Genomic DNA, 15,881 nt, shown 5'->3' on the forward strand with positions numbered 1-15,881 from the left:
TGTTGGTGACTGTGGAGAATGTTGGTGACTGTGGAGGTGTTGGAGTCTGTGGAGGTGTTGGTGACTGTGGATGGTGTTGGTGACAGTGGAGGTGTTGGTGACTGTGGAGGTGTTGGTGACTGTGGAGATGTAGGTGACTGTGGAGATGTAGGTGACTGTGGGGATGTCGGTGACTGTGGGAATGTCGGTGACTGTGGGGATATAGGTGACTGTGGGGATGTCGGTGACTGTGGAGGTGTTGGTGACTGTCGAGGATGTTGGTGACTGTGGAGGTTTTGGTGACTGTGGAGGTGTTGGAGTCTGTGGAGGTGTTGGTGACTGTGGATGGTGTTGGTGACAGTGGAGGTGTTGGTGACTGTGGAGGTGTTGGTGACTGTGGAGATGTTAGTGACTGTGGAGATGTTGGTGACTGTGGAGATGTTGGTGACTGTGGAGGTGTTGGTCACTGGAGGATGTTGGTGACTGTGCAGGTGTTGGAGACTGTGGAGATGTTGGTGACTGTGGAGGTGTTGGTGACTGTGGAGGTGTTGGTGACTGTGGAGAATGTGTTTTGGACCCATGAGAGGTTGTGTGGGACGTACTCTCCCAGGAGATTGAGACTGCTCGTAGTTTCCACTGCTCTGCCAGTGATGTGAGGAGGGGTGTGAGTGGTGCAGGTTCTCCTGAAGTGAAAAACCATCTTTGTGTTAGGGGAAACTTAGGGGAATTAAGGGTTATGGGGAAAAGGCAGGTAGATGGAGCTGAGTTTACGGACAGTTCAGCCGTGATCTAATTGAATGGTGGGGCAAGCTCGATGGGCCGAAAGGCCTACTCCTGCTGCTATTTCTTGTGTTGCTGATAATGAGGAAGTTGTTATTTGCCTGGCGCCAGACCCTGAGCTCCCCCACCTCCTCTCATCGTAGTCACAGAATCACACAATACAGAGACAGGCTTCAGTCTGTGCCCATCGTCAGCCGCCATTTACACCAGTCGTGTTCCTGGCCACATTCCCAGCAACTTTCCCTGGATTAATTATGTACGGCACGATCTGCCTGGATGGCATTCAAACTAAAGCTTTTCACTGCACCTTGGTACACGTGACAATAGAACCAAGTCCAATGGCCCCCCCCATCCCTCAACAACACACTGGGGGGAATTACCTCCCAGTCATTGGGATGTGAGAGGAAATGGGCACCCAAGGAGAACCCACACAGTCACCGGGAGAACATGCAAACTCCACACAGACAGCATCAAACTCGAGTCTCTGATGCAGGCCGTGGTTGTTAGACAGAAGATGAAGCACACAAGAAGGATCTGGTACTGAGATCCAGGTGTCTAAATGTCAGGAAGATTATTTGATTGACTGCTGTCTGGTCGCTGGGATGTTTAGCTGTCTGGGTCCGAAGAGGGTGGGTGTCTGGCCGTCTGGGATAAAGAACTGACTGTGTCCCTGCTGCTCACCTCAATGGCCGAGGTAAACTGCAGTTGATAGAGGATGAAGGAGACAAGACCACCACTCGTCACACTGCCGTCTGTCACGAGCGAGCCCCCGTAGAACAAGATGCTGACCTTCAGTAACAGGCCGGAGAGCTGCAAAGGAAGAGGCAGGGTCCCATGAGAAAATGGCAATAACCCCCAGAGACAGATACCCATCCAGACATCCACCCCAGACACAGACATCCACCCTGACAGGCAGACGTTCACCCCAACAGACAAAAACCCATCCAGACATCCACCCCAGACACAGACATCCACCCTGACAGGCAGACCCTCACCCCAGAGACAGATAACAATCCCAGGCACCCACCTCAGACCCAGAGGAACCTGCCTAAGAGAGACACCCAACAGAGGCAGACCACCCACAACAAATAGTGCTGCTCCCCCCAGACATACATACCTAAAAGACAGACACCCACCCAGAGAGAGAGATACTCACTACAGATTGAACCCTTGACAGACCCCCTCAACACAGACAGAATTGCCCCCACTCCCAAGACAGACAGAAACTCACACTCCCTTGAGAGACACTCAGCCAATCCTGAGAGACATCCAGCCACCGAGAGACAAACAGCATCCCCTGGGAGACAGACCCCTCACACCAGCAAAGAGCATCCCCTGGGAGACAGACCCCTCACACCAGCAAGAGCAGACACACCAGACTGACTGGAAAGTCCTCCATGAAGCAGACATACATCCTAGATGGCCAGACACTACCACACCCCATTCACTACTTCCATTCAGGCAGCACCATGACCTGAGTTTCTAGGCTGGTCTCTCTTCACCAAGAGATCCAGGAGTAGAAACCTCAGCCCCTTTTAGCCCAAGGACCCACCCTCACCTCCTCGGTGTGAAGGTCACCCACTCGTCTTCCTCCATCTCACCATCCACTGTCTCCACCAGCAAACCATCTGACTCCATTCCCTCTCCTCACACTGTTACAGTCAGACCCCTTCCCCACCCAGTCACTGAGACCCTCCCCTGGGTGGAGAGAAGGAGTGACAACTGCCCTCCCAGGAGTATTGGCCTGGTTCCCGTGGGGGAAGGGAGAGAACGAGGCCTACACTGTTGGTCCACATGTAGATGGCGTAGAACAAGGCCTCCCTCTTGTTCAGCTGGAAGGTGTCGTTCAATCGCTCTCCGTATCGTCGGCACTCTCCATCCTCGTTGGCGAAGCTGCGCACTGTCTTCATGGAGGAGAACGTCTCCATCGCCACGTCATTGGCTTTGGCCAGAGACGCCTGAACGTCAGCCGACAGGTTCTGTCATACAGAAATATCTCACAGTCAGGGAGGGCTGGGGCTAGTCAGAGCCCGGCAGAGGGAGAGTCAGTACCAGGGAGAACCCAGAACAGGAAGTCCCAGTGTCAGGGTGGTCCGGCACAGCAAGATCCCAGCGTCAGGGAGGACCCAGCACAGCAAGATCCCACAGTCAGGGTGGTCCGGTACAGCAAGATCCCATGGTCAGGGTGGTCTGGCACAGCAAGATCCCACAGTCAGGGTGGTCCCAGCACAGCAAGATCCCAGTGTCAGGGTGGTCCGGCACAGCAAGATCCCAGTGTCAGGGTGGTATGGCACAGCAAGATCCCAGTGTCAGGGTGGTCTGGCACAGCAAGATCCCAGTGTCAGGGTGCTCCAGCGCAGCAAGATCCCAGCGTCAGGGTGGTCCCAGCACAGCAAGATCCCACAGTCAGGGTGGTCCGGCACAGCAAGATCCCATGGTCAGGGTGGTCTGGCACAGCAAGATCCCACAGTCAGGGTGGTCCCAGCACAGCAAGATCCCAGTGTCAGGGAGAACCCGGAACAGGAAGTCCTAGTGTCAGGGTGGTCCGGCACAGCAAGATCCCAGTGACAGGGTGGTCCGGCACGAGATCCCAGTGTCAGGGTGGTCCGGCACAGCAAGATCCCAGTGTCAGGGTGGCCCAGCACAACAAGATCCCAGTGTCAGGGTGGTCCGGCACAACAAGATCCCAGTGTCAGGGTGGTCCGGCACAGCAAGATCCCAGTATCAATGAGGACCTGTCACAGGAAGTCCCAGTGTCAGGGAGGTCCCAGCACAGCAAGAGTCCAGCGTCAGGGTGGTCCAGCACAACAAGATCCCAAGGCCAAGGAGAATGAGCACATGGAGAGTTCAGGGTCAGGGAGTAGTCAGATGTGGTGCAGCCACACAAGAGGAGTCCAGAGTCCAGGGTTGGAGAGGTCTCCACAATAAACCTGGGCAGGCAGATCCAGCTCTGTGAGGGTCAGTCAGTATAGTGGGGGGGGGGGGGGGGGGAGGCTGCTTTCCACATCATGTCCCTTCAATGTCTCCTTGTTGCCCAACCCAATGAGTGTTTCCAGTCTCTTCAGCTTTTATTTCACCCTCCAGCATCTTCATGTCTATGTTCCCACCGGGGAATTCCTAATTACCTGTGTGATATCTTGCCTCCAAAGGGTCAGATTACAAGGAGAGATCCCAGAAACTGGGTGTAGAGTTGTGTTCCAGACTGATCCTACAGAGAGTAGAGTGGTGCTCTAGACAGATCCTACAGGGAGTAGACTGGTGTTCTAGACAGATCCTACAGGGAGTAGACTGGTGTTCCAGACTGATCCTACATGGAGTAGAGTAGTGTTCCAGACTGATCCTACAGGGAGTAGGGTGGTGTTCCAGACTGATCCTACAGGGAGTAGAGTGGTGTTCCACACTGATCCTACAGGGAGGAGACTGGTGTTCTAGACTGATCCTACAGGGGGTAGAGTGGTGTTCCAGATTGATCCTACAGGGAGTAGAGTGGTGTTCCAGACTGATCCTACAGGGAGTGTTCCAGACTGATCCCACAGGGAGTAGAGTGGTGTTCCAGACTGATCCTACAGGGAGGAGAGTGGTGTTCCAGACTGATCCCACAGGGAGTAGAGTGGTGTTCTAGACTGATCCCACAGGGAATAGAGCGGTGTTCTAGACAGATCCTACAGGGAGGGGAGTGGTGTTCTAGACAGATCCTACAGGGAGGAGAGTGGTGTTCCAGACTGATCCCACAGGGAGGAGTGGTGTTCCAGACTGATCCCACAGGGAGTAGAGTGGTGTTCTAGACTGATCTCACAGGGAATAGAGCGGTGTTCTAGACAGATCCTACAGGGAGGGGAGTGGTGTTCTAGACAGATCCTACAGGGAGGAGAGTGGTGTTCCAGACTGATCCCACAGGGAGGAGTGGTGTTCCAGACTGATTCTACAGGGAGCAGAGTGGTGTTCTAGACTGATCCCACAGGGAGTAGAGTGGTGTTCCAGACTGATCCCACAGGGAGGAGTGGTGTTCCAGACTGATTCTACAGGGAGCAGAGTGGTGTTCTAGACTGATCCCACAGGGAGTAGAGTGGTGTTCCAGACTGATCCTACAGGGAGGAGAGTGGTGTTCTAGACTGATCCCACAGGGAGTAGAGTGGTGTTCCAGACTGATCCCACAGGGAGGAGTGGTGTTCCAGACTGATTCTACAGGGAGCAGAGTGGTGTTCTAGACTGATCCCACAGGGAGTAGAGTGGTGTTCCAGACTGATCCTACAGAGAGTAGAGTGGTGTTCTAGACTGATCCTACAGGGAGGGGAGTGGTATTCCAGACTGATCCCACAGGGAGTAGAGTGGTGTTCTAGACTGATCCCACAGGGAATAGAGCGGTGTTCTAGACAGATCCTACAGGGAGGGGAGTGGTGTTCTAGACAGATCCTACAGGGAGGAGAGTGGTGTTCCAGACTGATCCCACAGGGAGGAGTGGTGTTCCAGACTGATTCTACAGGGAGCAGAGTGGTGTTCTAGACTGATCCCACAGGGAGTAGAGTGGTGTTCTAGACTGATCCCACAGGGAGTAAGTCATGTTGTAGGTCGTATCACTGCCTCACAGCCTCCAGAGACCCAGGTTTAGTTCCAGCCTCCGGTGCTGTCTGTCATTCTCCCTGTGACCACGTGAGATTCCCTGCTGCTCCAGTTTCTCCCCATTTCTAAACTCCTGCCGTGATTACAAGGACATCCTCAGCCCTACACATCTCCAGATGAATTGAGATCCTCACTCTCCCACTCTCTCCTTAAAGCATCCAAGGATTAAGGAATGGCAAATGCCTCACTGAACTGGGGATTGGAAATGGTTGGGGGAATGTGGACTGGCCAGTGGGAGGAAGTCCATTGGGAACGGTGGATGGAAATAGAGGATCGTGAGATCAGGGAAGCGTATGACAACGTTCTGAGGGACGTTGATCTCAGCAAGGATGTCGTGTGGAGCTCTCAAAGAACGTTAAGCTGGTCAATTCCCCAGGGCTGATGGGAAGTAAGATGAGAAAGATCTTTGTATCCTCTCCAGCAACATGTGAGACCCCAGAGAATGGAGAACAGCCAATGTTGTTCTTTTGTTTAAGAAGGGCAAAAGAGACAAAGCAGGACATTGTGGGCTGTGGGGCTTACATCTGTGAAAGGAAACTTATTGAAGGTAATTCTTAGTGACAAGATCTACTCTCATCAGATAAAGCAAAAACTTTGCATGGCTTTGTGTGTGGGGGGGTGGTTCATATTTTACAAACAATTATGTTTTCAGGGATGATAAAGATGATTAGTGAAGGTTTTTGTCAAGGTCCCACATGGTTGGCTGATCCAAAAGATTAAGGCATATGCAATCGCAGGAGAGACTTGGTAGATTGTATTCAAAAGGATTCAGCAGGATATGGATCCCTTGGAAATATTGACAGAGAAATGGCAGATGGAGTTTAATCGAAGTACGCGGTGCTGCACTTTGAGAGGGAAGTACACAGTGAATGGCCGGACCCTTGACAGCACTGATACACCGAGGAATCCTGGGTCCACGTCCATAGCTCCCCGAAAAGTGGCAAAGCAAGTGGATAGACACACAGCATATTCTCTTCCTCAGTCAGGATGTTGAGTATACCAGTCAGTAAGTTGTGTTACAGCTACATGAAACTCTGCTTAGGCCACATTTGGATTATTGTGCGCAGTCTGGTCACTGCTTTACAGTGCAGGCTTTGGAGAAGGTGCTGAAAAGGTTCAGCAGGACTTTCCCTTGACTAGAAAGTATTAGCTACAAGGAAAGGTTGGACAAGCTTTGATTGCCATCCCTAGACTACCAGAGGCTGAGTATATTTAGTTATGAGAAGCACAGATAGGGTAGTTTCACCCCCCACCCCCCAGGATGGATATGTCAAATAATAAGGGCATAGATTTACAGTGAGGGGGGGGGAATTCAAAGAACGTTTACAAGGCAAGGTTATTTCTACAGAGAATGGTAGGTGCCTAGAATGCACTACCAGGGGAAGTGCTGATAGTGGATATGATAGCAATGTTTAAGAGGCATTACGATACATTCACAAGATGGATATAGAGCATACAGGCAGATGGGATTAGCTTAACTTGGCATCATGGTCGGCAGACTTGTGGGCCGAAAGGCCGGCTGGTCCCTGTGCTGTAGTGTTCTGTGTGATATGGTTGAGGAGACTGACGCTGGACAATGTGGGACAGGAATAAGGATCAGGGGTGGGAAAGAACCGATGGGTTGAAATGCAATGATGAACCTACCTGGTAGAAATGGGCGAAGAACTCCGGGACGATGATGATGAATGGAATCAACGCCAGGGTGAAGAGGGATAGTTTGAAGGACAGGCTGAGCATGAAGGCCAGGAGACACATGACTCTCATCAGGCACCACATCAGCAGGCTCAGCTGTTCTGACAGCGAGTCGCTCATCGTGTTCGTGTCTGTGGTGATGCGGGATGTGATATCACCTGGCAATAGAGACAGAGATTTCATCAAAACTGTAACAACAGGAGATCTCCTGGGGTTCTGAAACCCTCTCTACACAAGAGATTTCCTGGGGTTCTGTGTCCCAATTTCTACAAGAGATCTCATGGGGTCCTGGGTCCCACAGTCTACAGGAGATCTCATGAGATCCTGGGTCACACGCTCTACAGGAGATCTCATGGGTTCCTGGTCCCACAGTCTACAGGAGATCTCATGGGTTCCTGGATCTTACACTCTACAGGAGATCTCATGGGTTCCTGGATCTTACACTCTGCAGGAGATCTCATAGGGTCCTGGGCCCCACAGTCTACAGGAGCTCACATGAGATCCTGGGTCCCACATTCTTCAGGAGATCTCATGGGGTCCTGGGTCCCGCAGTCTACAGGAGATCTCATGGGTTCCTGGGTCTTATAGTCTACAGGAGATCTCCTAGGGTCCTGGGTCCCACACTCTACAGGAGATCTCATGAGATCCTGGGTCCCACACTCTACAGGAGATCTCATGGGATCCTGGGTCCCACACTCTACAGGAGACTCATGGGGTCCTCGGTTCCACACTCTACAGGAGATCTCATGGGGTCCTGGGTCCCACACTCTACTGGAGATCTCATGGGATCCTGGGTCCCACACTCTACAGGAGACTCATGGGGTCCTCGGTTCCACACTCTACAGGAGATCTCATGGGATCCTGGGTCCCACACTCTACAGGAGATCTCATGGGATCCTGGGTCCCACACTCTACAGGAGATCTCATGGGATCCTGGGTCCCACACTCTACAGGAGATCTCGTGGGATTCTGAGCCACTCTCTCTTCTAGGGATTTGGATCACTCACTCAGCAGTAAGAGAATTCCTGGGGTCTGGGATCCTGACATCCTGACACTCTCCTAACAGGAGATCCCTGGGTCCCGGGTTCTGAGCCTCTCCCTCTACAGAAGGACATTTCCTGGGTCTACACCCCTGGACCCCTCATTCTACGACACACCTCCTGGATTCTAGATCCTGGGTTCGAAACCCATCTCTCTAGAATAGATCTCCCCAGGCCTGTATCCTATGTACCGGGGTCCCGGACAGGTCTGTATATAAATCCTGATCTAACCCACATCCTCACTGTCTCAAGAACTCAGAGTAAACATGGACAAATGATTTTTTTTCCACATGATCAGCTTCCAGTACAATCTGTCAGAAACACTGTCAACATCTGGACAGTGAAGATACATACATCAGGATGCTCTTCACGGACTACAGCTCGGTATTCAATAGTATCATCCCCGCAAAACTTAACACAACAGATTTTGCAGACACTGGTAATCCAAAGAAACACGGACAAAATGCTGGAGGAACTCAGCAGGTCAGGCAGCATCTACAGAAATGATGTCGACGTTTCCAGCCTTCAGGACGGAAAAGGAAGGGGGAAGATGACAGAATGAAAAGGTGGAGGCGGGGGAGGATAGCTATCAGGTGACAGGTGAAGCCAAGTGGGCAAGAAAGATAAAGGGCTGGAGAGGAAGGAATCTGAAAGGAGAGAATGGACCATAGGAGAAAGGGAAGGAGGAGTGGACCCAGGGGGAGGTCATAGTTAGGTGAGAAGAGGTAAGGGGCCAGAGTAGAAGAATAGACCGGGGGCGGGGGGGAAGGAATTTTTTTTACTGGAAGGAGAAATTGATGTTCATGCCATCAGGTTGGAGGCTACCCAGACGGAATACAAAGTGCTGCTCCTCCACCTCAGGGTGATCTCATCTTGGCACAAGAGAAGGCTGTGGGCTCCAGGAAATTGGAATTTAAGTCTTTGGCCACCAGGAAGTTCCTCTTTTGGTGGATGGAGCAGGGGTGCTCGACGAAGTTGTCCTCCAATTTACGATGGGTGAGGTTGTATTGTGTCAGAAGCACCAGACACAATAGATCACCCCAGCAGATTTGCAAGTGAAGTGTTGCCTCACCTGTAAGGATGGTTTGGGGCCCTGAATGGAGGTGAGGGAAGAGGTAAATGGGCAGGTGTAGCACTTTGGTCACGCAGAAATAAGTGCAAGGAGGAAGATTAATGGGGAGGGATGAATGGAGAAGGAATGATCCCCACCGAAAGCAGAGAGAGTGAGTGAGGTAAAGATTTGTTTGGTGGTAGGATCCCTTTGGAGGTGGCCGAAGTTGTGGAGAATGATGTGTTGGATGCGGTGGCTCACGGGATGCTAGGGAAGGACAAGAGGAACTCTACCACTGTTAGGGAGATGGGGTGAGCGGAGACCTTCAGGGAATGGAAGAAATGCGGATGAGGACAGCATCAAACGTGGAGGAAGGAAAACCCTCGACTTTGAAGAAGGAGGGCATCTGTGATGCCCTGGAAAGGAAAGCCTCATCCTGGGGACAAATGCAGTGGAGACAAAGGAACTGAGAAAAGGGAATGGCGCTTTCACAGGAGACAGGGTGGGAAGAGTTGTAGTCAAGATAACCCTGGGAATTGGTAATTTATAAAAGACATCAGTCAACACTTCGTCTCCAGAGATCGAGAAAGGTGAGGGAGGTGTCAGAAACTAACCCACAAGCTTCAAGACCTTCACCTCAATCCTTCCTTGTGTAACAGGATCCTCGATTTTCTCATCTGCAGACCCCAGTCAGTTCGGATTGGCAAAAACATCTCCTGCACAATCTCCATCATCACAGGTGCACCACAGGGCTGTGTGCTTAGCCCCTGATCTACTCACTTTATAATTATGACTGTGAGGCTCAGCACAGCTCCAATGCCATATTCAAATTTGCTGATGACACCACTGTCACTGGCTGAATCAAAGATGGTGATGAATCAGCTTACAGGAGGGAGATTGAAAATCTGGCTGAGTAGTGCCACAACAATAACCTCTCACTCAATGTCAGCAGGACCAAAGAACTGATTATTGACTTCAGGAGGAGGAAGCTGCAGGTCCATGAGCCAGTCCTCATCGGGGGATCAGAGGTGGAGAGGGTCAGAAACTTTAAATTCCTCAGCGTTATCATTTCAGAGGACCTGTCCTGGGCCCAGTGTGTAAGTGCCATTACGAAGGAAGTACGGCAGCACCTCGACTTCCTTAGAATTTTGCGAGGATTTGGCATGACATCTAAAACCATGACAAACTTCTAGACATGTGTGTTGGAGAGTATATTGACGAGTTGCAACATGGCCTGGTATGGAAACACCGATACCCTTGAATGGAAAAGCCAACAAAAAGTAGTGAATACACCCTGTTCCTCCCGGATAAAGCCCTCCCCACCATGGATCACATCTACATGGCAGTGTTGTCACAGGAAAGCAGCTTCCATCATCAGGGACCCCCACCACCCAGGCCATGCTCTCTTCTCAATGCTGTCATCAGGTTCAGGAACAGCTATTACCCCTCCACCATCAGGATCTTGAACTAGAGTGCTGGCTAACTTCACTCATCTGCACTCACTCCATCACTGAACTGTTCCCCCAAGCTATGGACTCACTTTCAAGGACTCTTCATCTCATGTTCTTGATATTTATTGCTTATTTATTTATTATTATTTCTTTTTTTTCCACTTTGTATATGGACAATTTGTCATCTTTTGCATATGACTGTTTGTCCGTCCTGTTGGGGCGATCTTTCACCGATTCTATTGTGATTTTTGTATTTACTGGAATGTCTGCAAAAAAATGAACCTCAGATTGTGTATCGTAACATATATGTTCTTTGAACTTTGATTCAATTACCCGATTAATCAGTCAGAGGTTTGGAAAATCAGTCCTGATATCAGAGTTTATGTCCTATCGGAGGTTTAGGATTTTAACTCAGTGAACATCCAGGAACAGCTAATGATAATCACAAAAATACCACATTTTTGCAATTGCTTCAGGATTAAATACACCATTTGGGTTAAAGCCACTCCAGACCTAAACAATGTGGTTGATGTAAATGCCTAAACCAATCTCTTGCATAGTCCAAATTTTTTAATATTTCCATCTTGTCTGTTCCACAGTTTTTCATATTCTGGTTTTATCTCGATTCCCTACCACTCCGTCTCACAACCCACCTGTCTGTCTGTCTGTCTCTCTCGTGCTCCCTCCCACACTCACTCACTCTCTCCGCATCGCTCCCTCCCACACTCTCTTTCCCCTATCACATTTCCACTGTCACACACAACTACTGTAAACAGTATCTTTCCTCTTCTGTAATCCCCACACTGAGGAGCCTGTTGTCTCAATTCCCCGCTCTGCCTGTCACCCTCTCTCAGATGACCGACAGTATTCCAGTGGAATTTCTCCTCCCTCTCCGACTCACTCTGTCCCTTTACACCCTGCTGCCACTGGGAATGATGGTGCACTGTACCTGTGTGCTGAGTGTCGAAGAATGCGATCTCCTGGTGCACGACAGATCTGAACACGGAGCCCTGAATCCTGGTGTGAATCCCCGTCATTGTAGCGTTGTAGATACAGTCGCAAATACACTCTGAAACAGCACTGTGTACAAAGGAGCAGAGGTCAGTGAGTGACTGACAATTGTGAGACAGGGGTTACAGACACTGAGACAGGGGTCACTGGAGTTACAGACACTGTGGGACAGGGGTCACTGAGGTTACAGACATTTTGTGGGAGAAGAGCAGTGGGGATGGTGGGGTAAATGGTTTACAGACATTTGGGACAAGATCAGGGTTCACTGTGTTATAGTCAGGACACTGCGAGAAACAGCAGCCTGTGGTAATGAACTGTGTGTAGCTGTGGGACTGTGTCCGTGTGATCGGAATTATTGGGCTGTGTCCTGTAACATCACTGGGCATTCACTGTCAAAGTGGGGACAGCAGACCCCCATCCCCCCTAGGTAGGAGGCTGTTAATCCTCTGCCCCTCGCTCACGCTGGTACCTGCCAATGGTGAAGGCCGCCATCGCCAAGATGGTGCTGGAGAAAGCCGATGGATTGTCCTTGTTCATCACCCAGTCAGTCATCCGGCCGGAGTAGTACGGAATGGCCATCTCCCCTGGGAATACAGTGACTGGTTAGTGTTCCGAGTGACCCCACTCCCTCCCTTTAGAGCAGGGGTCCCCAACCCTTTCTGCACTGCAGACCGTCTATTATTGAGAATATTCTTCTGGACCGGCCGACCCGGGGGGGGGGGGGTGTGGTAGGGTTGCCAACGGACAAGAGTAGCAGTCAAATACGTTGTGTTTACCCCGAGAAAGACTACTATGACCATGAAGCCTTGCGCAGGCACCAGTGCGCATGCGTGTACTGCCGATTTTTTTTTTCTACAAATCAGTTTTGGTGATTCTGTTTGGGCGGGTGGGGTAATCACAACTGGAATATAGGTGATAAGTGGCTAATACACTTAATTTTGTTTCTAAAAGGATTTATCTAACGAATTTAATATTAAACATACAGCGCATATTTTCCTCGCATGAATATAGTGATAAGTCAATTCTCAGGGGAGGACAGGGGAGCTTGAAGTAAATGTTGAACGAACTTCCAGTAGAAGTGGTAGAGGTAGGTTCGATATTATCATTTAAAGAAAAATTGGATAGGTATATGGACAGGAAAGGAATGGAGAGTGCAGGTCGGTGGGACTAGGTGAGAGTAGCATTCGGCACGGACTAGAAGGGCAGAGATCGCCTGTTTCCGTGCTGTAATTGTTATATGGTTATATAAGTCAATAGCATCATAACATTTTAAGTAACGTTTGGATATTAAACACACAGCACATATTTTCCCCGTATGAACATATAAAATCATTGCAACACACCAATATCGCTGAATCAGTGGGAGCCCTGGCTTGTTTCCCTGCAACAAGACGGTCCTATTGAGGGGTGATGGGAGACAGTGATACTCGAAGGGGGTTCCTTATGTCCAGTCTATTCCGCAATTTAGTTCTCGTTGCATTCATTGCAGAGATATGTTGGAAATGGAAGCAACATTTTCAGTGCTTCCGTGGCTATCTCAGGATATTCAGCCTTGACTTTGATCCATAATGCCAGCAGAGATGTTATATCAAACATACTTTTCAGCCCACCGTCATTTGCAAGCTTGAGGAGTTGATCTCCTTCCCGCGCTGACATGGATGACGTGTGCGTAATCACCTCGCGTGCGTTCAAGCTCAACAGTGGGCGTGACAGGGAATGAGGAAAGGTGCAGCTGACTCATGTCGCCAAATCATATCGTTTCCTCGCGGCCCGGTAGTGCATGCGTTGCAGCCCCGGTGGTTGGGGACCGCCGCTTTAGAGCACAGATAGGCTATCTCCCCTGGGAATAGTGACGGGTTAGTGTTCCAAGAGACCCCACTCCCTTCCTTCAGAGAGATAGGCTGTCTCCACTGGGAATGCAGGCAGTGACTGGTCAGAGCTGTCCAAGACACCCCACCTACCATTTCCTCCACCCCCAAAGAATCTGAGGTGCAGAATCCAGTAGTCGGGACTGGGGATATAGTAATGACCAGTCAGAGCAGAACGACACATTCCTCCCGAGACTAAGAACACCAGTCTCACAGACACTGAGGGGGCTGAACCCCCAAGACAGATACAACACCTCTCTAGAAGTCAGCACAGTAACCCCAACATTAGACACCAACACACCACTCACCTCCACCACCCACTGAGACCACATTCCCCCCCCCCCCCATCGGGCAGATTGGGTCCAAAGGTCTGCTCGTGTTCTCAGACACGGGGTGGGTTGGGACAAGGAGTTGTCCATGAACTCACAATGATGAAATGGGGAGGTTAAGATTTGAAGGGGTTCCGAACCACTGGATTCACGGCTGGAAACCATAGGTGAAGATGGAGATAAAGTTCCAACTGATCTGGGGAGGGGACGGTCAGGAGAGGGAGGGGTAAGTAATGGGGAGAGGTGACAGTGGGTGGGGGTGAGTGAATATATTGGGGCAGAGATGACAGATGGGAGAAGTGATAGACATTGGGCTGATGGGGAGAGTGACAGGGGGAAAGGTTATGGGGTGTTGTGATGGGAAGCAGTGATGGGGTGGGGGAGGTGGTAGGGAGAGTGACAAGGGGGGTTTGGGGGAGAGGTTGTGGGGTGGTGTGATGGGAAGAAGTGATGGGGTGGGGAGAGGTGCTGGCGGAGAGGACTGTGATGGATTTAAAGATGACAAGCTTACTCGGCTGATGCATCACCAAGCAAGGGGTCAATGAGGTCGTAAACACAAAATAATCTGCAGATGCTGGGGTCAAAGCAACACTCACAACACCCTGGAGGAACTCAGCAGGTCGGGCAGCATCTGTGGAAAAGATCAGTCGACGTTTCGGGCCGGAACCCTTCGTCAGGACTGTAGAGGGAAGGGGCAGAGGCCCTATAAAGAAGGTGGGGGGAGGGCAGGAAGGAGAAGGCTGGTAGGTTCCAGGTGAAAAACCAGTAAGAGGAAAGATAAAGGGGTGGGGGAGGGGAGGCAGGGAGGCAGGGAGGTGATAGGCAGGAAAGGTGAAGAAGGAATAGGGGAAAACACAATGGGTAGTAGAAGGAGGCGGAACCATGAGGGAGGTGATAGGCAGCTGGGGGAGGGGGCAGAGTGATATAGGGATAGAGGAAGGGAGGGGGAAGGAATTACTGGAAGTTGGAGAATTCTATGTTCATACCAAGGGGCTGGAGACTACCTAGACGGTATATGAGGTGTTGCTCCTCCAACCTGAGTTTAGCCTCATCATGGCAGTAGAGGAGGCCATGTATGGACATATCTGAATGGGAGTGGGAAGCAGAGTTGAAGTGGGTGGTTACTGGGAGATCCTGTCTGTTGTGGCGGATGGAGCGGAGGTGCTTGACGAAGCGGTCCCCCAATCTGCGTCGGGTTTCACCGATGTAGAGGAGGCCACACCGGGAGCACTGGATGCAATAGATGACCCCAACAGACTCACAAGTGAAGTGTTGCCTCACCTGGAAGGACTGTTTGGGGCCCTGAATGGTGGTAAGAGAGGAGATGCAGGGACAGGTGTAGCACTTACGCTTACAGGGATAAGTGACGGGTGGGAGATCCGTGGGGAGGGACGTGTGGATAAGGGAGTCGCGGAGAGACCAATCCCTGCAGAAAGCGGAGAGGGGTGGAGAGGGAAAGAAGTGCTTAGTGGTGGGGTCCTGTTAAGATGGCGGAAGTTGCGGAGGATAATGTGCTGGATCCGGAGGCTGGTCGGGTGGTAGGTGAGGACAAGGGGAACTCTGTCCCAGTTGTGGTGACGGGAGGATGGGGTGAGAGCTGAAGTGCGGGAAATGGAGGAGAAGCGGGTGAGGGCATCATTGATGACGGTAGATTATCCTCCACAACTGAACGAGGTGGTGGTGTTGATAGTGAGGTCATAGCTTATGGGTGATCTTGGTCAGTTAGGAAAGTTGGCCAAGCTCTGGCAAGTGGGCAGATGAGGCTATCGAAGGCCCAAAGTCTGCACGTCTGCTTCCAGATTCGAGTCAGAATCCGGGTCTGCTGGATGCTGGAGGCTGAGGCATAACGACTGTCTTGGGGTTAGAGGACTGTGCGTGTGGGTGGGTGAGAGGGAGGAACAGGGGCTTGTTTTGCTGTTGTTGTTTTGTTGTTTGTTGTGTTCTGTGTTACTCTGCTGAGCATTGTGGGCCTGCTCTATTGGTGCTAGAAAGTGTGACAACACTTGTCGACTGCCCCAGCACACCCTTGGGTGTGTTGGTGTCAATACAAATGTCGAACT

The 15,881-nt window shown here is 51.0% G+C and overlaps 1 protein-coding gene across 1 annotated transcript in view; it reads right to left on the reverse strand.

The window, feature by feature from the left end:
• Positions 1-12,203, reverse strand: part of LOC140198062 (antigen peptide transporter 1-like) — a 57,190-nt gene extending 44,987 nt beyond the window's left edge. Inside the window, exons 1-5 of the mRNA XM_072258928.1 lie at positions 12,094-12,203; positions 11,563-11,693; positions 7,024-7,229; positions 2,541-2,738; positions 1,441-1,569 (exon numbers count right to left, since the gene is read on the reverse strand). Coding sequence (XP_072115029.1) covers positions 1,441-1,569; positions 2,541-2,738; positions 7,024-7,229; positions 11,563-11,693; positions 12,094-12,203 — 774 coding nt within the window. The remainder of the gene's footprint in view (positions 1-1,440; positions 1,570-2,540; positions 2,739-7,023; positions 7,230-11,562; positions 11,694-12,093) is intronic.
• Between the last annotated feature and the right edge of the window lie 3,678 nt (positions 12,204-15,881).

The sequence above is a fragment of the Mobula birostris genome, chromosome 5 (genome assembly GCF_030028105.1).
Source record: "Mobula birostris isolate sMobBir1 chromosome 5, sMobBir1.hap1, whole genome shotgun sequence".
In the NCBI taxonomy this organism is placed as follows: Eukaryota; Metazoa; Chordata; class Chondrichthyes; order Myliobatiformes; family Myliobatidae; genus Mobula; species Mobula birostris.